General features: G+C 44.4%; 1 protein-coding gene and 1 long non-coding RNA gene across 4 annotated transcripts in view; both read left to right on the top strand.

Moving 5' to 3' along the window:
- Positions 1–11,467, top strand: part of LOC143354071 (uncharacterized) — a 198,565-nt gene extending 187,098 nt beyond the window's left edge. The window contains exon 3 of one of the 2 annotated variants that reach the window (XR_013082273.1): positions 11,361–11,463. This is a non-coding gene — a long non-coding RNA (uncharacterized LOC143354071). Of the gene's footprint in view, positions 1–11,360 lie in introns of both variants that reach the window. The other variant, XR_013082272.1, reaches the window with a different exon arrangement.
- Positions 24–27,559, top strand: LOC143353956 (uncharacterized). 2 transcript variants are annotated; one of them, XM_076787576.1, is made up of 14 exons: positions 24–187; positions 12,898–13,040; positions 13,794–13,897; positions 16,105–16,203; positions 16,983–17,081; positions 17,847–18,053; positions 21,476–21,673; positions 22,710–22,808; positions 22,891–22,989; positions 23,087–23,185; positions 24,751–24,846; positions 25,035–25,269; positions 25,775–25,915; positions 26,373–27,559. In XM_076787576.1, the coding sequence occupies exons 2-14, from the start codon at positions 12,947–12,949 to the stop codon at positions 26,456–26,458; spliced, it is 1,656 nt and encodes a 551-aa protein (XP_076643691.1). In that variant the 5' UTR covers positions 24–187; positions 12,898–12,946; the 3' UTR covers positions 26,459–27,559. The 2 variants fall into 2 exon arrangements, with proteins under 2 accessions (XP_076643691.1, XP_076643699.1); XM_076787584.1 differs by having other exon boundaries at positions 25,787–25,915.
- Positions 27,560–27,662: the final 103 nt, after the last annotated feature.

The raw sequence follows: 27,662 nt of genomic DNA on the forward strand, positions 1-27,662 counted from the left end.
GCAGTAGCATGCCGCCCTTCGTGCCGTGAACGTCGTGGAACGCGATCCCACCAGAAATTGGAGGCTGACAGTATCGTTCCCTCGAGTGGGAATCTTGACTTACCCCATTTTCAACCCTTGAGAACGAACAACAAATCCAAATAAGAAGGGAAGCCTACGAGAGCGATTCGCAAAAAGCGGAGTACAGGTAAGAGAAAATGATTTTGGTGTTCCTGTGAACCCAGCCGAGTACCCCGGAGGGAACGCGTCAACGTTGAAACGTGGTCCGAATGCATTACGGGGTAGACGTTAATTGCACACAGGGTTGCTCTTAAGGGTAATTAGACAGTGACGGAGGGTGTGACAACGCGGCGCGTGCTGTCGCTGCAATTTCCCCGGGAAATATAATGGCATGTGCGCCATCCGTCTCGAATTCGAATCGACGAGCGCGATGTCGTGCAACCTCGACGATCACCCCGTTGCACCCTAAGCAACCCCATGGGTCTAGCAACGGGGCGGGAAATTCTTTTTCGTTCGAATTTCCACGCGACACCGGCCACGCAACTTCGATTCCCATGGACAAGCCGGGATGGATCCGCGACATTGTTTCTCGTGTTCGCGAAAAAGCACGCTAATTAAACAGCATCCGAGTGCTCTCCAATGGAACAACCCCCGCGGATTTCAACGGGACATGGCCCGCGAAATTATTCAGCGTTCCCTTCGATGTTCCCGGGCAGTGAAAGTTTCACGCGCGCGAGTTTCGCGCGCTGGGATAATAAGAAAGTTTTGCTCCGCGCTTCACGTTGCGGCCTGTTCTGCGGCTTCGCCCGGTTAAAAAGCCGCTCTCCGCCGACTTAATGAACCTCTTGCGCGAACTTCTCCTGCCCGTTTTTGCGGCTGTTGTCATTTAATTTTTAATATCGCATATTTTTCAGTTGCACAATTACCGGAGAGACTCGTCATGACTCTCTCGAGAGAAAAAAGCATTACGCGAAAGCTCCTAGCCGGAAATGTAGAACGATATTTTATGTAACGTAGATTCTCGCGTGCAGTAGCAGCTTTAGTCTCCGCAGATCGATTACACTCGGGGGGGAAAAAATCATTAAATCTGAGGGTGATTATTAGAGTTGACGCAAGATCGGATCAGTTTTCGGAATTGTGTTTTGTCGTTCCCGGTTGTGGCGTGAGGTTCCCGCTGACTTATCGATGCCACTGTACAGCGGGGTGATAAATGACTCGGTTAATTCGCCTGCCGCGTCAATTTTTTCCTGTCTGTGTCCTAACGAGCGAGGTGTCAGGTGTTCCGACGCGAAACGAAAAACGAGGAACAGCATTGAAAGAACCGAGGGCGACCGATTTCTCCGCGTCTCCCGCACAGTGAAACCAGCGCATCAATGGCCATTCACAATGCCAGCCACCGAAAACCGAATTCACCGATATCTAGGTTAATAGCCGCTGCTTGAACAAGTGGCCCGGACTTATCTCACTCATTATTAATCACCCGGAATCCTGTGACATTGCTTCCTTTTTTGTTTTGCCGGATGAGGAATGAGCTTCACCGGATCCAACGCTGCCTGCCGCCTTATCGGGATTAAATTAATTCTTCCGTCGGAATCTGTTCGTTAGATTATTAAATTACTTAAATCGCCCTGATCAAAGTCTTAGCTGTGTCGCCGTTTAACTCGCCATTGTTCCGACGGATTCTGAACAGACATAAAGCCCGTTTTGTTTCGGTAGTATTATCTGCTTTCTGTGATACTGTTGGATATTGCTTAATAAAATTCCTGTTTGTTATGTTCACATTAGGAGCTAATTATTGGGTACACATATTCAAAGTCTTCTTTACAACACTATAACTGTGTTAAAAAAACAACGTAGCTGAAAATTTGAAAAGACATGTGAAAGTAGAGACTTCAAGCTTTCAAATGATTTTTTAATGATATCGATGCAACAATTTTTGCCGGAGTTACGACTTGAAATCGACCCAATTTCTCGGGTTCGTAGAGGTGACCCTTTAATTTTTTTGAGGAGTGTATATTATTTCCAAGCCATTGTAATATCCTACAATTAATTCAGACAATTTTATTTTGCAATTTACGACTAAGAAATAAATCTCTAGATAAAAGATTTAAACTTAAACAAAATTGAAATTCACCGTTAATTTCAGGATGAATGTCAGCATATTATCGACGCCATTTAATTATTTAAATAATCCAATGCGCATGCAAAATCATGTACATGCATTCGTGGAAAGCGTCTGCAGTAAGTGGAATAGGAATTCACAAGTCAGGCTCAATGTCTGCGACTGCAGAGAGAGAGAATCGCCAATAAATATTCTGAATTTTTCACGTACATTTTTGCACAGATAGAACCTTAACGACGGTAGAATCGCGGTAGAGTCCTCGACCAGTTCGAGGACACGTTGAATCTCCACTGGATTTTTCTGACAATCGAATTAATTAATCGATGACCCAGTTCGGCTGGCCTCTTAATCCGACATTTTCGTTACATTAAACTGCGGCACTTCTTGGAGGTCCGCGAGTACGTGTAGGCAGCGAATGCTTGTTGAAAACTGTTCCCAAGGCACGGTCGGAATCACACCCTCGCTTATTGGAAGTTTCAATCGATAATCGAAGTGCGGGACATTTTTGTATACGTGATATATGCCTATGCCAATATCAGAGTTCGCCGAATGGGTCATACGTATATACCCCACGTGTATGTGTATGCATGTATGCGTCTCCGGGAAGTCCTGCTGGAATTATTGGCGAAACGATGGTGCTCCGGGGGCGTGCTCACGGTTCTCCATAGAGAAGCTGATCCTGTGGATAAAAGACCGGGCAAAGGCTTGTAATTAATTGCGTATGGGAGTCGGAAATTATCAGCTTCCTCGGTGCACGGCTCCCTGACTAGCGAGGTGCCATTCACCCATTAAATTCCTGTATCGAGAGCTGCTGAAAGCTTTCGGATTCTCGCACGCAAGCGAATCACGCTCCAAATCGAACGGCTGGTCAAGAAACGAAGATCGAAACAACCCTGGCGAGAGATAATAAACATTTTTCTTCCCGTGAATCGATCCGAAAGAGCAGTAATCACTGATCAAACACCGGTTGCTACAAGAATAATGTAGTACCTCCATTAGCGAGTGCATCGAATCGGATGCCAAGCAGATCCCGCTTTAATTAAAGGCGCAAACGTTCCAGTTAAAAGTACCGTGCACGTGCAACGGCGTGTGCGTTCGATTTATTCAGCCGATGTACGGATGACCGATCTATTATGATCACTAGAAAAATTAAATCTCTCGACCGTCCAGCATGTGTTCAGTAGAAACAGACGTATGTGAACAGACAAAGTGGAAGAAATTGTATCTCTAAACTTCTGTTTGCAGCATTTCTATTTCCACAACGTAGCACGTTCAGTAGAAATGGACACAAGTAGTCAGCCCAGGAAATTCCATGCTGCCCGGCGAATATATCAAAGACATGAATTTATCATTAGGATCTCTGAACTTGTAGCAGTTTTACTTTTCCAGAAAGTCAGTTGAGTAGAAATGGATACATGTGGTCAGACGGTCTGAAAACTTGAGAACACAGAATCTATAGAACGTTCACTTCGTCAAATTTATCAGTGACAAATTATCATTTCCTTTTATTATCTTACATTGACGTATATCAAGTAGAAACAGACGCGATTGGTCAGACAGCCTAAGGAGTTTCAGGATAGACCAGGATATCCTTTACGATAGCCTCGGATACGAAGTGTTCAGGTGCCCGACAACAAAGGGTACATTTCCTTTTATTCGTAAGCTGAGCGGAAGGGATGTTGGCGTCAGCCAGTTATATTTTTCACTTGATCAGCGACAAATGTCGCCGTCCGCCTCGAAGAATAAGAACGAATTGACGGCTCATCGGTGTGACACGGGTCACCGTTTATTTTCAGCACGCGCGGGCTTTGTGCGAGACCCGCAAAGCTCCGCAGGCTTGTTGATGGTAACGTCAAAGCATTATGCCGGCGCGATCGCGATCTCCTGAAATACTTAATCACCCTGGAGTGTCAATCTCCGCCGGCGGGCTTGTGCTTCGAAGTACCAATTTTACAAGACAGCGTAGCTTTACGATTCACTTAATTACGTCGTTGTATTAATTTATTAGAAGCAGAACAAGGCAAAGGGAACTAATTTCACAATGTTACAACAACACTGTACAACGTTTCCTTCCGTCAATTAGGGCTTCAATATTTATAGATTGCACTGTAATTCGTTGCCACCGTCTATCTACTTCATCTCTGTTAAAATGGAATGAAAGCTGCAGCTTCATAAAATACGTGGTGAGTAATATAGTTTTAACCGCGCTCTATTTTCGATAAAAAGCGAGATTGGAAAGTCCACGAGCACTCGTGCATGCGGTAATTAACTAACGTGTCTGCTCATGACTCGTCGTTTCTGCTTCCTGCAAATGCTCATCTACGCGAACCCGTCGAGTTGTCGTATTTTAAACTAAAACGATGCCTCGTGTGCAAAAATCTTGTTCCACATTTTCGATCTGATTTTTCGCGTGGTATCAGCTACCTATATAATTATTTACGACAGCTGTAAACGCTTTACCAACACTGAAACACGTTCACATTAACACTAGGGGTATTTCTGCCTCGTTTTCTTGCAACGAGTCCCTTGATCGATGAACTTAATCTTCCCGTAAGATTGGTGCAGAAAAACATAAGCATTACCATAGATTACGACCAGGTCTGCTGTATACTTATGTGTCGACGAATCTCTTGGTCGACGAGCTTAATTTCCAACCCTTGTTTCCACAAGAGCGATCCATAAAAATGGAAGTTTACATAAAGATAACAACTCATTGCGTGACGCGTCAAAAAACTTGGCCGATAAAGCTCGCGGCAAAGTGGAACGGCGGCAAAGTCGATCGGGCCAGCAGAAATATCGCCGTCGGGATAGCGAGGAGAATTCTTTTGCCAGAGGAATATGGGAGAACGCGGATAGAGAAACGAACGCGCGAGGGGACGGATGGCCTGCATCCTGCGGCGTCGTTGCACGTTCTGTTTATTTTTAGCCTGCCCCGGAAATGTTCTAGCGTGCGCGCACAGGCCGACCGAACGCTTAGAACACCGTAGAAAAACACTGTCAGTGCAGTGGAACTAAACTTAATCAAGGGAATATTCTTCCGAGGTAAAAATAACGCACGATCATGATTTTCGTCATCTCGATGTTTTCGTGTCTCAAAGGGGGGAAACTGATCGGTGATTCTCACTGACGCGGTACGATGATACACGGCTTTATCTCTGGCACGAAAGCCGCCGTGGTTTTTTTTTGGGGGGGGCGTGTGCTTGTCCCTCGAAACGAAGGCGGCGCAGCGGCGGCAGGACGATCATTCTTCATTCCCCAACCCTCGGCGACCCCTGTCTGCCATTTTTCTCGCACTAGTCTCGCACTAGTACCGTCAGCGACGAAGAGAAAGGCAAACAGGGGACGGTTACCGCTAATTACTCGACTTCTCACCGCGGAATCGCGCGGCGAACGGCTCGCCCTTCTATTTGCACAGCTTCATTGATCCGCACGAGGGGAACCCGCGACCACCTATTGAAACACTGCGGCGATGTTTTTCCGATTCGTTGCCCGTGTTTTTACATCCCCGATGTGCACCGGGACTGCGACCCGAGAAAATCGGTCCCGCTGCGACGACATCGATTGTCGCGAAAACTGCGGAGATACTGGAGGAGACGGGAGGAAAGGCTCTCGTTTCGTCGCTGATGTAACGCGCCGCGGAATGAGTTTGCATTCAATATATGTCGCCAAGGCCTGGACGATAAACGTCATCGAATTATCCCCACTACCGCAGGGTATACCCCGTGAGGGGCCACGAAGCTCGAGAGGCCTAGAACGCCGACGAGTGTAAACATAACACGGCTCGGGTATGTCTCTAGATGCTGTTGACATATATCGAGAATCCACTGTAATTGGCGAATGTCAACGATACGGTTCGACGAATCGCGACACTTATTTTCGCGAGCCTTGTACCCCGCGCCGCGAGTCAATTAAACCTTCCACTTATCGTGCCGGCGGCGTTGGAGCCGCGAAAAATTGATTTCGGAGGCGCGCAGGGATCCCGGAGATCCGTGGATGTGTCAAGTAGAAACACCAGCTGGCGGTCAGACAGAGCAGGAAATTCCGGGCAGGATGGATCTGCAGCGAACGCGCGGTTTTGTCAAATTAATCTGCGAGATAACGGCGGGGCAGTTCTAAACTTCTCCCGTTTTGTTCTCGCGTTGAGTAGAAAGAGACGCGAATGGTCAGACGCTCAAGGAAATTCTGGACAGTTCAGGGAATGTATCGGACGATAAATTTTTGTGAAATTAGTCAGCAAAATAGGGTTTTTCTACAGCTCTTTTTGAGCGTATATTGCTCTTGCGTTTAGTAGAAAGACACACGTATAGTCGGACACCCTAGAAAATTATGGACAGGGCGGAGAACGTGTCAGACACCTGTAAATTAGTGAGTCAAGATAGGTAAAACATTTCTTAACTTTCGCTGATTCTCACAGATGAAGCGCGAAGGGAAATTGTGGGTTTTCTAGTTAATGAGTGAGCGAGTGATAAAATATTCCGAAATTTCTGTGTGGACCGCTTTTAACTCACAGGTGACCCGAAAAGTAGTAACGGACGTGATTGGTCAGACAGCGCAGGAAATTGCGAACGGGGAAGTGTATCGAATGAAATATTATTCGCAAAGCCCTTGTTCAAAGCATTTTCGTTTTAAATCGTAAAAGAATGTTATATTGAATTGATTTGGATGTGTCAGTGCTCTGTAGAACGGTGTATAATATTGTAATATCGCCGGGACGTTTTAATGTTTTAATTTTGGAATATCCGAGCGGATTGAAGGGATTTTAAACAAGCTGAATTGAAATGAATTTCCCGTGTAACGCATTCTCGTACCGGTAATAAACTAGATATCGTTTCTGAGCGTATTTATGTTCGAAATTGGCTGGCTTGTTTGTTTATTCTGTTTGAGCTTTCAGACGCGGATGATCCGGCGTGATTATACCATACCACGTGCAGCACTGCGACGCCTTAATGGAACGGATCAACGGGGAAGTTGAAAAAAAAATGTGTCGATTCGGCGGATTAGCTTGTCAATACGAAAAGTTCCCGACGTTCCATTTCAGTTATTTGTAGGTCAATCGAAGATTCAGCCAGATTCGCTCTGATTCACGTTCGACGTGCAAGAATAATCACGCGGCCGCTGTTATCGAAATAGAATTGTTCGGAAACTTATTACAAGGTTCACCAACATAAACTTCTACCTGATCGATGTTAACATACTCGACCAAAAGCGTATCTTCGTATACCTGGCCATCCGCGCTTGTCGATCATCTCTGTACCTTCATTTAGAAACTAAGAAATTAAATAAACTTTTACGATTGCGGAAATTCTGAGAACTTCCGAGTGTCTAACCACACGTACTCGTTCTGCTTAGGCTCTAAACATACTCTACTTCAGTTAGTTTGCACATTACGCGACTACGTGATTCCGCTAAGGAACTTAATTCGTTTGTGCGTCTGAGCAAGAACAGCTCATTCTACTTAAACTTGGAAACTCTCGGACACTTCAATTATACAAGAAAATTTTTAAAAGGCGACCATCACTCGAGGTAACGACTTCGAATATTCCACGAGCACGTGAACCGATTCCTTAAACTTTCCCCGATTCGTTTGTACGTCTGACCAAGAACAACCCTTTCTACTTACACCGAGAAACTCTCTAGCGCTTCCATTAATTAAGGAAATCTAAAAAGACGACTACTACTCGCGGCAATAGCGACCCATTTGCTGACCTATAACCGTGTCCGACTAAAACGGCGCACTCCACTTCGGCACCACACACTCCGAAGAACTAAAAGGATTTTTGCGCTTTAGTAACACGAAGGAACGGCCGTTTACTTTAATTAGCTGATATCAAGGGCCTAGAATTTTCTTCGCGAGTTACATCAGAACTAACCGGCCCGCCGCATTCTACTCAGATTGTATGCTCGTATCGGTGCGATATAGCGGCAGTGTTCCATTGAATTTGGACAATCCTAGCTGTAAATGTAATCAATGATCGCAATGGGAGCACCGTCACGACCAACGTTTACCAGAATTCCATCGGGCCGTGGTTCCGGGCAACGACCGGGTGTCTCGGGACAGGAATTTCAGCCCGGAACGATTACACCTTTACGGGAAAAACTAAATAAGGTTAACGAGCGGATCCTAAGATCTTCAGAGGAACCCACGGTCCATAGGCGCCGCGAGTCGCCGTCCGCGATGTTTCCGAAAGAAGTTTCTCGTCGCAGTTCTCGCTCGCTCGTCCGGGACGAGCCCACGCGGGAACACGGGGCTGGAAGGAAAAGTTCACCGGAACGATAATGAGGGTCCATTGCGAGGCAATCCGCGACCCGTGCGAACTCCCTCCCGACCCGATTACCGCCGCGAGAAAGATTTTTTTGCGACCGTGCTCGTCCGTTGGAATTGCAAATGGTTCGAATTGAAACGAATTGTAAAAATATCGCACGCCGACGGAAAACGTCGGCAACGGGGAACGGTCCTTATCGAAAGTTCCCAGCCGTCACCGCGAAATTCGTCGGCGGAATTCGGATTTCGCTTTGTTAAACCGTCGATGGCCGTTTCGCCACGGCGATTTCGTTTAATTCGTCCGTCGCGTACCCGTTTTATTATTCGAAACGTTGTTCCGCCGGCGAAACTTCACGGAAATGACAAGAAAAGCTTGTTGTCCATTTTTCTCCGGCGCCGTTCCCTTTGAAAATAATTCGATACCCGCCTTTGAGACCGGCGAACGAATGAAACCCGTGTTCAGCTGCGAGGAATGTTTCATATTTATGCGTTTTCAAAGGGCTGGCGCTCTCTCTCTCTCTCTCTCTCTCTCTCTCTCTCTCTCTCTCTCTCTCTCTCTGTCTCTCTCCCTCTCTCTCTTGTTTTTCCGAGGCGATACTTTCTCCCGTCCTGATGGAAAAAACGAGATATTATATTTTTTGTGAATTCTCCGAACGCTTCGAGAAGGTCGCTGTTATCCGTCAAAAAACATCGAGGCTCATTTAAATAATGTATCAGGGAACCGGACATCGAAATGGAGGATTCTTTGTCTCGATCCTACTGAATTTATGCTCCTTTCCGTCTTAACGAGTCCTCTACATCTCCGTGGATTACGAAGGCGCTTCGGGGATCATAAGTTTCAATCCACGCCCATCCGCTTGATAAAGGAAGAGTACGCCGAACGAATCCGCGCGATCACAACGAAGATCTTCAATTACCCGATCGACTTCGTGTGCTCCATGCGCCCATTTCTATAAGTAAATACTTTAAAAACAAAGTTTTTATCCCCTGCATTTGATTTCAATGTTAATACAATTTTGTTTCTCCAAGAAAAACCGGTGAATATTCAAGCTCGATTCTCTCTGAAACAGAATCTCCGATGAAATAAGATTCGTTTCTCCAGACTTCCGTAGAGAATTCACCTGGTTTTCTGTTGTTTCTATAGTTTCGACTATAGGGGCTCTGTAAAATAATTTATTAGTTCATGGGGAAAGGAGATATTTTGCAAACGTGAACTTTTTTCAGCACACTCGGTGCAGTTTCCGGATGAAAGAACTGATGAAAGTTTCGTTTTACTTGGCTTGCCTTTCCGAAGAGAGTCATCTGTTCTGTTGTTGCTCCAGTTTCAGCCAGAGAGTCCTGAAAATTCTTATTTGTTAGTACATGTGGAAATAAGATATATTTCGAACAAACTTTTCGAATGCAGAACTTTTTTAAGCGTACTTTTCGGTGAGCAAAATATTTCTGTGTAAAACAGAATTTTAAATGTAATCATTTTCTTTCTTACCGACTCACATTTCCACAGAGAATTGTCGTCCTGTGTTTCCTCGATTCAATCCAGAGGACCCCTGAAAATTCTTATGTATTAATAATTGAGGAAATATGATATATCTTGAATAACATATTGCAAGTGTACTTTCCGGTGAGGAAAACACATTTACCGTGTAAAACGGAATTTTAAACGAAATATTATCATCTCTACTCGACACAAATTTCCATGAGGAACCATTTGAAGTCCTGTGTTGATTCTCCAATTTCACTCAGAAAGCCCTGAACATTCTTATATACATCAGTATATGAAATGGAATATTTTGCAAACAAGAATTTTTCCAAGTGCGCTCTCGGTGAATACATTTTCTGTTTCAATCAGTGACTCGGTCATAATATTTTCCTTTCTTCTCAACTCACATTTCCATGGAAAATCATTTGTTGTCCTGCAGTTCCATCCAGAGGGACACTGTAACTATTTATTTGTTAGTATATGCTCGGATAGGAGAAGCCCACGGTCCATAAATGTGAAAGTCAAATTCTAGATAACTTGTGCAAATGAATATTCGAAACAAGACCACAGGCCAAAGAATAAAATATACAGCAATAACACTGGATTTAGGGAACAGTAAAAGTTACTTTACAAAAATAACAAGAATGTATTGATTCAAATTTTTACCCTGTGAATAATTCCTCGCGGACACATAAACTGTGTTAATAAATAGTGTTAACAAACGATACATTCCGCATGACACAAATTATTTAGCAACATTCTAGCACATTATCTCGACCCAGTAATTAGCATTCGGCCCGGTATCGCTTCGAAAGCCCCCATTAGCCGGCATTTGTCCGCAAAGTGCAACTATTTTATCAGCTGTCCGAGTCTGAATGCTATCGTTCGGAAGGTGCATCATTTCTGGGAACACGGCTCGACTGGAGCTCGACGAAAGTGAAGCATTTAGGCGAGCACACCTGTCGGACGTCGAGCTATATGCACCTGGATAATGTACAAATTGAAGCCCGGGATTCATGATGTAATAACGGGGTAATTCGTGGCGTAGCAGCGAAACGAAGCTGTATCCGGGGCAAATTGCTCGAATCGAAAGTTAGCGTGTCTGGCAGGGGGGCACGTGTACACGGTTGGCCGCGAGTACGCGTTATAATTATTTCATCTGCGAGTCGCGAGGCACCTCGCGGCCACGTCCTGGTTTCGAATCCGAACGAGGGCTCTGGGGTATTGTTAATTGTGTCCGGGTAATTTTCAAGCGGAACACGAATCGCACGGATTATGCATCGGAGCATTCCGGGAAGCCAGGAAAGTGTACGGGATTATTGAACGGTACCAGACCGCTCGAAATCAAGCCAGAGACCGATTCCTCGCCACACAGTGGTCCTGATCCAGGATTTTAGGGACATTTAATTTAAAGGAAATTTAATTCCTTCATTTACCGTCCCCAAACGCGTTACTGACAAACATTTCATAATTTCCTCGCTAAAGATTACGTGAAGGTCAACATATTGCACCTCGTTGGATTCGTTTTTTTATAAACTATAAGACTGTTGTAGTTAAAATATGCAGTCCCATTTTAAAAAAATATGATGACCTTGAAATATCGAAAAAAATGACATTGAGAAAATAATTCGGCCCATCACCGATTGGCGCCTTCGGACGAAATATTTTCTCCTCCTGACGTTTTTGCTATCATACAAAATAAGCGATATATTTACGGTGGGCAAGTTAGGTGAAATACCCTGTATATAAGAAAACTGTAAGATTTGAATTTCCAATTATTATACAATGGTTTTAATAGGGAAAGCAACTGATTCAACAACTACATAAAAATTTATAAAAATAACTAAACAACAAATTAAACAAAAAATATATTCTAACATGTATTATTCGAAAGAGTGTATTTTATAATATGTTTTAGTTCGGACCTCATTTCAATATCTTAAACGGTTCAAAAGTTATACATAAATGTCCCTAAATTCTTCGATCCGGACCACTGTGCGCGGTCTCTGTGGCCGCAGCGACGACGGCACAGAATCGAATTAATAAACGATAAATAATACAACGCGGCCAGTTCGAATAATGGCAATTAAATTCACCAGCGACAATTCCGGTACACACTCGCTCCCCGCCGGGTTTACGCATGAATAATTGCAGCCACCGAACAGATTAAAAAGTTCGTGGGAAACGGAACGCGGGGACAAGGGACCAGCAACACCTCATACGCGCTTTTGTTCGCGTTTTGGGGCCGGAAACTCGTGTACCAGATAAAAGATCAATTTTTCCAGAATGTGTTAATTCGCTGGCGCTAGTTTCGGACCGTGCTCGCGCAATATTTCGGTTTAAAGTTCGCTAAATTAACACAGTTATGGCTTCCAATAACGCATGCGAACTTCAATCCGCGCTGGACCAAATGTTACTTCCATTTCGATAATAGATACTTTTTTACGCCAATCAAAATTTCATTTGGTAGTTCAACATTCTGGAGAGTTGTAATCAGAATTTCAGAAGAATTGGTTGCCCAATGAAAAATTGTGGAAAACCAAGTAGTCCTTCGAACGTCATATCAAACAAATTATATTGTGGTGAGAACAATAAATATTGTTCTGTGTGAAGAGTAATTTCATTCGTTATTTTATCATCACTGTGAGATATCATAAAAATTTCAACAGGATTGGCTGCATGGTTTCCTACATAAAAATTGCAGGAGACCACCTGATTCTTCAAATAACGTTTTGATTTCGATGATAAATGTTCTTTCTCGCGAAGGGAAATCAGAACGTTTTAAAGATTCTAAACGAATCGGTGGAGGAGTTTCGTGAATAAAAATATGCTCGCCTAATTTCCAGCGCGCCGGAGATTCTGCTCTTAACGCCAGCGTGTAATTTCGTTATACGCATTATGTGTTTGCAATTACCAACCGCTCGAGAAATTCCGCGGAATCATTCCCGTATCGGGGTCAACGAGACGCTCAATTTAGAGCGCGAAGTTAACCGACCGCGAATTCATGCGTTTGGTAAACGATACAATTTTCAGGTCCGGTAATTACAAGTGAAACATGCGGCCCCGACGAACATAAGGAAAGATGGTGGACAAAAGCGAATTGGAGAAGACACCGTCGCCGGTGAACATCAACGAGGCGATCGAAGCGGAGGTGTTGACTCGAAAGACTGCTAGAAGTGAGTACATCCCGAAGACAATATACTCCGCCGGTGTCAATTTTATCTCTTGGAAACCGATCTCCGTGCAATTCCAGACGAATAAACGCGTTCTCGACCGTTTTCCAACTTCCCTCGACACTCAATCTTTAACCGTTCGCGAAAATTCTGCTTGTTCCCGGTGAACCCGAATAGTGCGAAAAAGTTCTACGAGCCGGAAATTCTATTTGCGGTAGAAGAGAAATCCCTCCATTACCGGGACGTATGGAAAATATAAAAATCTCGACAGAGCATGCAGAATTCCCGATGGAACGAATCTTTAGTAAAATACGCGTTGGAAAATGTGCCCTGTTCGGGAACCCATTTTGTATTTCGATGCTTTTCCATTTGGTGGCGCAGGACGTTACTGATCCAACCATCTTTTTCATGAAATAATAATAGACCACTGGTTTCGTGCAATTTACAGCAAGAACGAGCGGGTACAATTTGAAACAGGAAACAAGCTAAAACAGTTAAAGAATGTGGTGATATTATTATTAATCTCTTACAACGGTTACAATCTTCCGATATTTTCTAGAATTCTCTGTTTATTATCAATGGTACATATTCACGTTGCCACTGGAGTAGCCATTCAGTAGCAACTGCATAGAAGCACGAGTGAAATTCATTGAATATACTTGTATCTCGTCAAAATGTTACGAGGGACACCCAAATTGGGAGGGGTCGTAAATCGTTGGAAACGCTTCTCCTGACCGAGGCTTTTCTCTGTGGCAGTACTTAAGAACGATCTCTTGCTGCACGAGGCTGTGATAAAAAATGAGGCGGACACCGTGCGCAAAGTGCTCAAAGAGACGGTCGACGTCGACTCCAGGAACAACGTAAGTTGCAAAAAAAAAAAAGAAAGACGTGAACCAACGGGTCGGGCCGATAAACTTTTTTCCACGAGTCTGCATAACCGAACAAGCACCCTGGAACTAATCGCGATGAACATCGTGACAGGAAGGTTGCAGAAACAGGAAACGAAACTGCTCGGAAATGGAATCTTTCACTTGACGCCACTTCGTTAACCTGTACAGGGAACGCGTTACACGGTTTTGGGCGCGAGATAACGCGCGGTCGTACGATGGGAATGGCGGTGCGTTTGTCTGACTAAAAACGGGACGTTTCACTCGACGTCACGGCTGCTAAATCGTTCGGTATTGTGCTTTTAACACGACCTTTGTCGGGCTGAAAGCGGAACGGGAAATACGTTCAGGAAGCGCGCGTTTAACTTTGACGTAAACTCTCGAACGTGTATCTTCGGGCTGAGAAAAGTGGGGATATTCTACTGCGAAATTTCATCGGCCGCCGCGCTGATAAAACTACCGGCCTCCGCTAACGCGCCTGTTTTCCGGCTTATAAGCCGAAGGATGTTACATTTGCGGCATTAGCGGAACCGCCGGAACGCCGTAACCTCGTGTAACTCCTGTCTGATCGTACACGGAACGTTCCACTTACGGTTTAACCGGAGTTACGAAGTTTTTGCCAGCGCAAAACCCGGCTGCCAAGATACTGTGCGATGTACAATATAATTCCAGCGGGTTCGGAGTTGATATTTCACTGTGAAATTTCACCCGGCATTGATAGATTAAGGTACACATAATTCCTGCGAGCTCCATCCCTAATTGTAACAATTTCAAAACTAAGAGGCAACACGTGTACCTTTGAGCTTATGAGTTGCTGGATGTTCAATTCGTGGCATTAGCCGAACCGCCGCAACCCTGTAACCTCGTGTAACTTCCGTCTGATCGTACACGGAACGTTCTACTTATGGTACAACTGAAGCTTTTACCAGTGCAGAATTCAGAGGCTATTTCGCCGCGTCTGCCAAGGTATTGTACAATGTATAATTCCAGCGGGCTGAATCTTTTGTCTGATACAGCACAGGATATTCCACTTACTGTCTCATTACGCCCGAGGAAATTTGAATACCTCGTTTAACCTTCTCTTTCGTCGGACTACAGCTAGAATATTCCACTTACCAGCTCGCGGCCGACGTTACAGACTTCTAATTTTTCCGGGAACCTTCTTTATCTGACTAAACACGGGATATTCCACTCGGCGAGCACGCTCGCAGCTGCTGAAACTTTAACGTCTTTCAGAACGCGCTGGCTTTCGGCCGACTAAAGCGAGGCTGTTCTATTAGAACTCGACTATAATTCTTACACGTACACAAGTACATAAAATTCAGCACAGGTACAATAATTCCGCAAAATCATGCCCTCGTGAATTTGTTTCGTTATATTCAAGTAAAAAAATTTTGAAACGAGAAAGGGACTTCATATTACAATAATTTGTACATATTTTGTTTGTAAACGTTTCTGAAAGCATGGGAGAAGTTTTTTCTTGACGAAATCGCCCATAAACTTGAAGATTGAAGCCTTCTCTTTACAACGACCCCTTAAAACTTGATGTGCAATTTTTCTTAGCGGTTTTATAAAAAAGAAATGAGGAACAAGTTCGGTCGCATAAAGGTCTCACGGTGTACCTTACATTGCTGTTGACGCTACACCTCTCATTCGGAACCCTGTAAAACGACTAAAAAGAACTGCACATCGAATTTTAAGGGCTCGTTGGAAAGGAGAGATTTCAATTTTCAAATTCATGGTAATCCCAGCCTCCAAAAAAAATTTTTAACGTTTCTACATACATTTCAATTGCTAGTATTGTCAAGGAAAATCGTGTCTTCATTTCTCTAGCTGCTATATATCATGGAAGAACACGTTAGCAATTCTCAACGCGTGTAACTTTGTATGTGTGCGCTTTTATCTGATCATCTAACGAAGCTTTGGATTCGTAACCTTGCTATCCGTTAAATTACGATTGCTGTAACGTTAAACTAAGTTGTTAGCGACCACAGCAACCCAGACCGGAAATGAAACTGTGTGGCAAACCTGAACCTGTGAGCCGGCCACATTTTAAACCTCCTGACGGAAAAGTACAGTCATAAATACACGCGACGCGATGCGACCCGACCCGACCCGACCCGACCGTTCATTCTTTGCACAACGCAAAGTTCACCCGTAACCGTGAATGATTTGTTCAGTATGGTCGAGCGCCGATCCATTGGGCCGCCTCCAGGGGAAACACGGAGATCATTGAAATGTTGATACAGGCGAAATGCGACATCGAGGCCAGAGACAGGGTAATATTTCTCTAATTTATTTTCAATAAAATCGCTCGCGCAGAAGTCCATTCGCAGGCCGCACAAAAGAGATAACTCATTGGTAACGCATTACCGAGCGAATACGATACTCGGGAACTGTTTCGACAATCGCGGCATTCGCAGTTTACGGAGAACAAAAACTATAAACGGCTCCGCCATCCATTGTTTCGCGACTGCTAGCTTCTTCGAGGAACGTCGCAGACCGAACGGACGTCTTATAGGACCCACCGTTTGAAACTTTGGGAACGATGCTTAACAGAATTTTATCTAACACCGAATTCAACCTGAGCATTTTCTGTGTGCCATATAAAATGTCTCTTAAACAGAGCTTTCAGTACTTGCAGTAGAACGTACAATGATAAGTCAGGCAAGAAGTCAAACGTCACCATTTAGCCAATAGTTGGTCAAATCGTATAATACTAAATTACTAAATTGAAAGAAGGTCCAGCCAGGTCAACATGTTCCTCTCATAGAATTTATTGCAATCGAATATGTAAAAGTTTACTAGAATATTACAGCGATATTGCGGATGTAAAAACTAACTGCACTCTCATGCAAATTGTGGTCTAAGACAAAGAGGGATGAACGTTAACACAGAGTCTTTCGGGCACGGGGGTGGAAAGTATATTTGAGAAGTAACTTTGGTCCCGTAGCTGTAAGATCATGCGCGCTGTAGAAGAATGCTAATATCGAAATCTCGCTGACAGTTTGCACGAATTAGTCGTGCCGTAATTAAATTCTGTCCGTAATATTTGAAGTTTGGTATGCGGCCGTTGCACATGGCGGCCTGGTACGGGCACCGAGACGCCGTGAAGATGTTAATCAACGCCGGGGCGAATGTGTCTGCTGTCAACAAGGTATTCCCCTTAATTGCGGAAGCAAATATTCATAACTTTCTCCCGATTCTCAGCATGTTAGACGGGGGACCCGTCGGGCTCGAAAGAGAAAGAGAGAGAGAAACCAAGGTACTCGAGCAGCCTCTTCTGCTTCGCGAGAATCTCGAGCACCTTGGTCCGCGGTGGGAAGAGGAATCGAAGTCAATCCGAGAACAAACGTGGAGAATCATGAACTCGAGTCACGAGCTTTCGTGGGATCCTCCGCCGCGATAAAAACGAACTCGAAGCGAGCTCTCCACCTGGCAGCACGTTCCTTTCGTCGGAATCGCAGCTCGACAAAATTTCCAATTTCATCGCTAAGTCTCTCGGGGATGGTGGCGTTCAAAAATTTCACGACTCGTGGAAAGTTCGCCAATTAAAGATTTATCAAACGAACTGCCGAGCATCCGGGGAAAGTTTAAGAGCCTGATGTGGTCATCCGAAGAATTGGCATACTCGCAATCTACAGAAGTATTGACGTGACGATATGTTGGATGTAAGCCTTTACAACAAAATTATTCGCGGCTAGTTTGAACCAAAAAAATGTTGTTAGGTACTTCTACCGTGTAGTAGAATGTCGAAATAATTTCAAAAAGATTGGCGCCGTGAATTCTTAAAAATAAATTCAGAAAGATCAGTTTCTTCTCAGCAGCTTGCATCAGGCTCCTGTCTTAATGCAATTTTCTGGAGCAGGAACTGAAAGGATCTCCGTGACACGGGATCCATAATGCACTCTGTTTGCCGCAGAAACAATACACCCTTTTAATGTGCGCCGCCCGAGGCACCAACGTCGACGTCGTGGAATACCTTGTAGAAACTGTCGAGTCGCTGAACGGCGCTGCAACCGATTGCACCGGCGCGACTGCACTTCACCATGCAGCCAGTGCCGGTCATCCAACTGTGATCACTGCGCTCTCGAAAATATCCCGGATCGAGCTAAACGCCACCGACAAGGTAAACGGGACTTCATGAAACTGCACAAACCCGGCCATCTACGGTGCATCCGTTTCAAACCATTTCATTTCAAATTTCATGCCCATCGGTTCACGTCGCAGCTTCGAATTCATGAATTCGTGTCTATGCTAAAGAGAAACAGCGGACAATAAACAGAGGCGCGTTAATGGAATGCAACTTCATGACCGGAGCACTTTTAAATTCACTTATCGCCGAACTCGAACCTTTTAGCTTCCATTTTTTATCTTAGGGACAGTAAAACGTTTTCTCCTCGCGCGTCAAAATTTGAATAATTGCCTCGAAACTTTTCAAACTTGGAATTTATTCGAAGTTCCGGACTCGTAGCTTTAATTTTTAATCTTCGCGACAGTGTAATATTTTTTTCGGTACGCTAGAATTTTGATGACTGCCCGATTTTCCCAAGTTGAAGTCTTGTAGCTGCGATTATCGATCCTCGGGACAGTACAATATTTTTTCTCGGCACACTAGAATTTTGTTAATTGTCGAGGACCTCTTGCCACTCCGCCAGAGACGATTTCAATTAATTTTTTCCGGGGGAATCGTCGTTTTCGCGAACCGTGTGTCGCGCGACACGACGCACAAGGACGTCCGGAATTTAGCGGGCAACAAAAACAAATTGGAACAGAAAAATTCCAGCATCGCGGCCATTTATTGTCCGGGCGGACAGCCTTTCCTACGAGCGCTAAGCTCACTTACGCTGCCGAGAGCTGGCCGGCGATAATGTCGCAGCGGGCGTTTCAAAGGATTTACAATTTCCACGGGAAGGAAAGAGTTCCGGCAGCATAAATTCCGCCAAATTGCATACACGTACTCCGGGTGCTCTTTCTCCTTCTTTTTTTTTTTTTATATATACGCCCGGGTATTTCTTTCGCCTCGGAAAAGCCGGCTGCACTTTATTCATGAAGGAGCCGCTCCATCGGGCTGAGCATTCATCTGCAATCCGGGATCAACTTCCTGTCGTGACGCAGACACTCCCAACCGGGTGGAACCGCTGACCAAAGCATGAATAGCTAGTTCGGAATACCGTCGAATTTTGGCCACGCTGAACAAGCTATAATTTCGTTGCGTTTTCCAATACAGTTACATATTTTGGAAACACTATGCTTCCGATAAGGCGAAACGGCACCCCGTCGCACGAAACTGCGAAACTTGATGGATTCGTAGCCAGATGATCAAGCATTCGAAACGAGAAAGAGCTGCCGCAGAACCGGGAATTTGTGTTGGTCCGGGGAGTTCTCGGTTTCAAATATTTACAGGCTGTCCCGGGATTAACGGACTGCGAAAATCGCGCGGGTACGACGAGTCGCTGTGAAAACTTTCCGGCGGCGCTCTTTATTCAACTTGAAATTCATTGAAATTCGCGTTCGCTGTCTCCCGGAGCTTATCGAACGCGAAATCAATTTTCAAGGAAAAAGAGAACGTCGCGTCGCTACGGCGGATTAAAATGTTAAAGAAGCAAGTTTCTTGCGCCTCCTCTCCGGGAGGAGCATCTGTAATCAAAATCTTTTTCTCGCGGACAACCGGGCGAGTAATTTCGCGTCGGTATTGAGGGCCGCACAGTGGATCATTCTAGAAATCTAGCTTGACTTTATTGAAACATAAACTGTTCCTAAAAATAAAAATTTGGACGGCATAATAGAATTTAGAGGTTTACAGTTACAGGTTTATTTTTGAAGAATAGGGTTTAATTTCATAAACAATATTTCTCAATTTTCGGTTTTTAAATGTCTTCTGGAAGCTATAAGAGTTATTACTAAATATTTTATTACTGTAACACTATTCGTTTTGTAATATTGATTAAAAAGCCCCAAGTTCATTTCAGTTATTTCATTTTTAACACGTTGACCGCCATATCACCCATACGTGGGCGACGGAATTCATTGTCCAGGTTTTAAAACGAATTTTTACGTTAATATATTCATTGTAGCAAGTTTGATTAGGATCTGTAAAATGCAAGAAAGTTGGAGGACCATTCAATATCATACATTTAATTTTTTTCAATTTTATTTCATTCAATCACACCTTGATTTTATGGAATTTTTGAGGTTTCTAGTTTGGCAGTCAAAGTGTTAATGCAGTGACTTTGTCCTTTGTGTAATTTGGTTATTCTATACGTTCTATTAAGGTATTACAATGAAGTATGAAGGAGTAATCGTATTATGTATTAACTATACAGTGCCAGCCACTTTGAAATTATCTTGGGAATTATTTTGTAACGTCATAAATGGAAGAGATTTTCATCTTTTTCCCGTTATCTTTGCTTCACTGGATTCTCGGCTTTCCTATACACGTGCTTACTTATTCTCCTTCTTACTTTAGAAGAAGCTCTGGAAAGCAGACATAAAGATTATAGACAATATCGAGAATTATTTACGCGGAAAAGTTCTCGAATATGTACTAACAAAGATTTACTGAATAGATGCCTGTTTTCATCTGATCCTAAACTGTCGTGCTACTGCGCTTCTGCGTCCCAAACATGCAAAAAAAGGGATACTATACACCAACAGGTGTCAATTTGTTGTTAAGAACACCAAGAGTAGAATTCACCACCGGATTCCAGAGATCATTTTTTCATCGGTACAAAGGTCAGTAAGGATATCAATTTTTTTCTTTCTTTTTTTACTGATAATATGCTCTGAAGATTTTAGAGGAGTGTCACAAAAATTTGTTGCAAATAACTTTATCCAGTAAAAAGTTATTAATTTAGTAAAGCTAGATTGCTAGGATGGACCACTGTGGGTAGGGATATCCGGGTATATTAATCCGTTTCTAATTGCCGGGAACATGCAAATACGGCCGCGCTCCTGTGAATGTAAGAAACCTCAATTTATGCGGAAACTGGCCCGGGCTGTTTCCTCTCGATTCAGATACCGGCGAAACTAGGTCCCCGGCATTAGCTATATTGCCTTCTTATCGCGAAGACAAGTGAAATCCCGAGGGAGAGAACGCGGGGCTGTAGCGCTGCGCGAATCTAACTGCAGTCCTCTCGGGGAATTTTATGGAACTGGTGCCGTTACGACGCCGCTTCCGGCTCTTCACTCGCAGTCACAGAATATTTGCGTCTCGTCGATGCACCGTAATCTCCCTAACCCGCATACGACCCGATTTCTGCTCATGCGAACCTGGATCTTCATCCTGGATAACTATCATTTCGCCGAGAGACCGCTTAACGCTACCCGTGCCTGTCGCAACGACGCATTTCAAACTCTTCGTTCCACAGTTACCGAGATTCTGTTGTCTCCATAAATATGACCTTGTCATTCTCACGAATGCCGAATGATAACGTTAACCACAGGCAGCTTAGTTAAACAGGGTTACTGGGGAAGCAGTGTTCGAATGGAGTACAGATAGTTCCGTGACAGCAACGTATAATGGTCTGTGGATTTGACGATGATTTTTAGAAAGGACAGACGCCAATACACTATGCCTGTGCGAAAGAAAACATGGCGGCTGTCGAGGTTCTGATAGGATTAAGCGCGAACGTCGACGCTCAGGATTGCGAAGGAAACACACCTCTTCACGTGGCCACGAGGACGAGACACACCGCCATCGCTCAATTACTATTACGAGCTGGAGCTGACACCGAGATTACGGATCAAGTAAGTCAATACTCGATTTTCCCTTTCTCCAATCGATACTGCGAGAGATCTGCACAGCTCCCAATACGCTCGATTCAAAGTACGGACGCAAAGTTTCCCACCAACCGGGATCGCGGTAAGACTTGGGAAAACGCCCCCCTCTCTTTCGACACGTGATCTACGCCATTCTATTCGTTTTGATATGCTGAACCCAAAATGTACCTGCCATTTTTGGCGCAAATGAATAGTTTTCGAGATATTCGCGAAAAACTACCGCTACCACTACATGAATCCTGCGTATACCTACGCGTCCGTGACGGCGCGCCACAGCGTGTACGCAGCATAGGCCCCCTTCTTTTCTACTCCTCAGCGCGACGGCCACCAAGCAACGTATATAACGGGCGAACTTATCGAAAAGGTATTTTCTGTGTAGAATATAGAAAGATCGGGATTTTCGAGATCTTTAATATAGTAGCGGTAGTAGCAGTAGTAGTGGCGGTAGTTTTTCACGAATATCTCGAAAACTCTTCATTTGCGCCAAGAATGACAGGTACATACATTTTGTGTTCAACATGTCAAAACTGATAGAATGGCGTAGGTCACGTGTCGAAAGGAAGGGGAGCGTTTTCCCAAGTTCATCCGGGATCGCTAAACATTAAGGGGGGCGGCAGGCATTTGGCCTTGACTGTCACGCTATGTTACGCTGTGCCTTTTTTCTAGACATTTTACGTCTTACATAAGTAAGTAATCAATTAAAAATGCATACCACCGTGTTTGTACATGCCTTTGCTACGTCTGTCCAAATGCAGTCAAGGCCAAATGCCTGCCGGCCCCCTTAAGAGTACCAAAGAAGGTAGCGATTCAGCGTTTTATTTACAGTGTATTATTTTTGTAGACAATTCAGTAACGTGGAATAATTTCAGTGCGTTTCAAGCCGCTTTATCTCGCCGTGCAAAGAAATCGGAGTGCTTTGTGTTTAGCGTGCACGATCAGGTTTCGAAAATAATGGGGTACTAATTAGCGCAGCTAATGAGATCGACTGAATTCTATTTACCAGGCGGGTTTTACTCCGCTCCACGTTGCCGCCAGTCAAGGCTGCAAAGGGATATTAGACTCGATGATTCAACACGGTGCGGCTCTCAACAAACAGTGCAAGGTACCGCGGCGCGGCGTCGAGTCGGCATGCACGCGAACCGGAATCGAATAACGAACCGTTGTCTTTGTTGATTAAATTTCAGTACGGGAACACGCCGCTACACTTGGCCTGCCAGAACAACAAAGTCGAAACGGTCGAGATATTACTTAGCAAAGGCATCGATCTGAACTGCTTAAACTTGGTGCGTGTTCACTGACCAATTAGCCGGGCGGGCACTGTTAATTAAATCAATCCACTCGTAACGGAGTGAACTAATAGATTCCAGTTAACTGTTCCAGAGACTACAATCACCTATCCACATCGCTGCCGAGATGGGTCACACGGACATATGCGAGTTGTTGCTTGCGGCAGGTGCGAATATCGAGCAGAGGGAACAGGTGAATTGCACGCACACCATCTCTGTACCTTTCGAAAATTATCCATAAGAAGTCTATCCCTATCGTTTCCATTAAAATTCTTGTTTGACATCTGCTCTCGGATGGACACGAGTTAGCTCGTCGGACAGATATTTTATACTCCCTCTGTTCCATAATAATAGCAGTTAAAGAAAATAAATATAGAACGCAACGTTTATTATAAAAAAAACTAGATTAAATTAAACAATAAATTAAAAATATTGCTCCTAATTTTTATTTTGAGTGTTCAGATAGTTTCTGGATTTTTCAAAAATTCCGTTACGGCATTTTAAACCTGTAGGTAGGATTCCTTGGCTGCAAAGCTTTGCTTTCCCTATATGCGTGAGCGTAAAATTATTAGAACCATCATTCTTCAAACTCTCTTTATTTCATCTTACTTCTACAATATGTTGATATTGAACTGAAATTAGAAATTGATTAACCGAAATTAGAAAAATAGTTAATAATTAGATTGAAATGAGAAAAATAGTTAATAATTCGTAATAATTAGGTTAATCTAAAAACTGAAAGATGTGTCAAAACAAATGGCAAATGTCATGAAACTTTAATTTTGATTGAAGGCTTCGCAATTTTGCTCTACAACATAACTTACAGCTGCATTCGCCAATAATTCCCTTGTTACTATTGTTACGGGACAGAGGGAGTAATCCTTCGAAATTGGTAACTGAATAGAGCGTCCTCTGTGTATAATGCACGAGTATAAAGAAATGTGTGCCGTGCTGACAGTGTCGCCAGATCAAGACTTGTTCTCCCACTCTAATTTTCCTATCTACCGCGATATTCCCCATGCTTCCGCCCTTCCCTCCCTTGGACCTTTCTCTGAACCCTTCCCTCCAAGGCTCGCCCCATCCTTCAATCATTTCTCTCCCTCCCTTGAATTCCTGCAAAGGATCCCTCTTTCTTCGACTCTTCCCTCTCATCCTTGGAGCCCTCCAAGAATCTTACTCCTCCTTGAAATCTTCCCTTTGCTCCCTCGGTCATTTCTAAGGATCCTCCCCTACCTTGAAACCTTCCACTACTTTCTTTGGACCCCTCTAAGGATCCTCCCCTTCCTTGGAAAAAGTGGAAGAATAAAGAACTCCCCCAAATCTTTCTCCCTCTTCTCTCCCTAAACTTTCTCTTTCCCAGATCCTCCCATTTCTTTTTCCTAGCCACTCACCTCCAATCACTATCAAATACCACGCCCCCCCCCCCCCCAAGGATCAAAAAAAGCTAGATCGCAGTCTTCGAGCATCGCAAAGCGCAAACAAAGGTGTCGGGGGACACAGTCTCGACTTGATTAAACGCAATCAAAATAGGCGTCTCTTTGTCCCGGATATGTTAACCTAAGTTCGACACGGTATCCCGACGAGCTAACATGCCCCGACCAAAGGTTTCGGGCAAAGTTTGCCCAAGTGGGCGTGTCCAGTCTTTGCTTAAATCGCCGTCGATTCGGCACGACGCGACGGTCGACGGCTATCCCCCGTAGGAACGTTCCCAAAGCTCCGTAAATGACATTAAACACAAAGTAATCCGGATGTTCGTAGAGCGGCAAGACGCCATTGTACATCGCGGCGAGGGGCAGCTTCACGGCCATCGTCGACATGATTATTAAAACCGCCAGACTCGACTATCCCGCGCCGGTAAGTGGCTCAAGCTCGTCGATAATGGATCATTAAACTTAGGGGCCGAAATCGTGCTGCTTCCTAGATAGCGACCGCAACGATTATCCTTTGTAGTAGAACACCGTAACAGTTTCGAGAAGCACTTTATCGAGCACGTAATGGCCCCGGGAGTGTCGCGGATCGGAAAAGATCGGTTCGTTTTGCAGGAAGCCTCGACGTCCGACAAGGAAATCCGCGATCTAACCCCAGCCAGAAGAAGATGGCGCGAAGAATCCAGAGGCGGCAGCATCTCCAGCAACAACTGCGGCTTCTCGGAGCACACTCGATCCGTTCTCTGGAAGCTAGCGTACAAACACCTGGGCCCCGAAGACTGGAAGAAGCTGGCGCTCCATTGGGCCTTCACGCAGGAGCAGATCCTCGCGATCGAGCACCAGTACACTGGTAAACAATCATGATTCTATGCTTTCTACGACAGTGATCTTTCATGGATCTTTCGCGAGGGACGGTCAAACAATCCTAAGTTGTCGAGGTGCAAAATTCACGAAGCTTGCGACACAAAGTAGTTGTCGGAAAAATGAAACCATTGTCGCCAAATCGAGAAAATCTAGGGGAATACAATGTACCCCCTCTCTAATGACCAGAGTAATATGCGACACGTTGCGCGTGCGTGACGGGGTTTGAGTGGAACATCAAACGTCGCCTCAGTCGCGCGCGACACGTCACGTGATCAGTCTATGATCATAGTGAGGGACGTTGTAGTGTGCTCATGGTGGTGGAATGGGAGAGTGGAAGGGGAAACGGAGGAGAGGAAACAGATACCCAAATTGGCATCTTCTGGCGACACTGGATGTAGTCGGGTGTAACGGGTGTCGTCGATTCGAAAGCATTTTGCACCTCGATGAACCATCATGAAACTGAGGACAGCCTCGTGAAAAGGACGATACAGCTCCTCTCATAGGTCCTTCGAGCTATAAGGAACACGGCTTCCGGATGTTGACGATCTGGGCGTCAGGGTTGAGTCCCGAGATCTCTATTGGGATGGAGTTGTGCGATGCTTTGATCGCCGTGGACAAGAGGGCTGCTGCTGGTATGTACTTTCTCAGAAAAATACCGCGATCGCTGGACTGTGGATCTCGTGTATTTACAGCTTCCGCATCGGGCTCTACCGTACAGTTCGAGCTTCACTGGAATTAAGACATTGAGGGGATTTACTGGGATTTCTATCTCTTGTGGAAAACACTTCATCATCAGAAGTAGAGTGAAAGAACACTACTGTAATTGTGCTACGTCAAGAAATGTTCTAAAAGAACTTTGCGAATTAAATTGGTGTAGACTTAGAAAAATTGATCGATAACATCTTAGCTGTGATACTACATCAAAATCGCTTGTAGATGATGTGTTGATCAAATCAACGAACGTAATAGATTGAAAAAAATTTCAATTTAATTTTTTTCAACGATCCACAGTCTAATGATCATTATTCGGTCTACGGATCATTATAAAATAACGAAGGAAGTAGTAACTGTAGGAACCTGTGGTTACAGAGTCCGTTCGTAAGCATTTGGAGCAGGAGAAAGAGGGCAAGACGAAGTCGAACAAGCAGCGTTGTCACAAATGTTCCATCACCTAATTCTGCCGGTAATTTCAAACGATTTGCAAGAACGAGTCTCACAGTCGTCGGCAAATTCCGACGGCGATCGCGTTGCCACATATCTGTATAGTTACCGATCATTTTTTACGGTGCGATGATTCTATATAAAAACGCGCAGTTCATAGCGAAATCTATTGTATAGTCCGATAAAAACAAAAAACAAAAAAAAGAGGGAGATATCGAAAAATCAACGAAACGTGTTGTTCGAGTCAACGAATCGCTTTCGAACCGTGTAAACCTAAACAATTTTACAGTCTCGAGGTTGTACGTAGATTAAACGAGAAACGTTGCGAAGCGGAGAAGATTTGTACATTTTTTTCGGGCGAAACGAGATTGCTCTGGTGGGTCCCGAAGTATGCGTTTTTTTTTTTTTTCGTTTTCGTGTTAAGAGATCGACGAACACGGCGCGTGCTACAAAAAAGCGAACCGTCCTGCGCTGTTTTATTCTCTTGGGTTGACGATCGTGTACACGCGGAAGAGAATCGATTCTGTTCCATCGGGTCCGGACACGTAGAACGCGTAGCATACGTACCTTGGAGTGAGGGCTCAGCTTGCAGGGCTTTAGATGTGATAAAACGAGTAGATTTATTTGGTATCGTGCGAAACAGTTGCGCGCAATTCGAGGAAGACAATCTCTACATATCCAGGAAACGTGTACAATTAAATAAAGATATAACTGAAATGTCCGCAGAATTTATCACCGAACTATTCCAATATGCTGCAGATCGAACATGGTAGCTGTTGCTGCATTATCACACTGCTCGGAACAATTAGGGGATCATGTCAACGGCTCGTTGCGCTGATCAAGGGAATTTATCAACAACTGTTCACACAATACTATACGAAATAATTCAGCATGAACATTTCTTGTGCAGATATTTTAGACAATGTCCGCTAACTACGTTGAACTCTTCGTTCGGGGATGAACAAATTTTTGGTGTGGACATAAAACACATTGATATCTTTTGAATGAACAAATTATTCGATCGTTTGAGATTCCGTTGTACAGTAAAGTCTTGACCTAAACCGAACGGAGCTACACGATCTTAGTCAGTTCGCCTATCCCTTCGAGCTGCCTCGGACGCCGAGCAGTGTTCACAAGCGCTGTCCTTTTCTATGTTCGGCGTGGTCGACGCGGTCACAAGAAAATAGCAGCCCTACACGATCTATGTCACAGAACGAA

The sequence above is a fragment of the Halictus rubicundus genome, chromosome 1 (genome assembly GCF_050948215.1).
Source record: "Halictus rubicundus isolate RS-2024b chromosome 1, iyHalRubi1_principal, whole genome shotgun sequence".
NCBI classification, from domain to species: domain Eukaryota; kingdom Metazoa; phylum Arthropoda; class Insecta; order Hymenoptera; family Halictidae; genus Halictus; species Halictus rubicundus.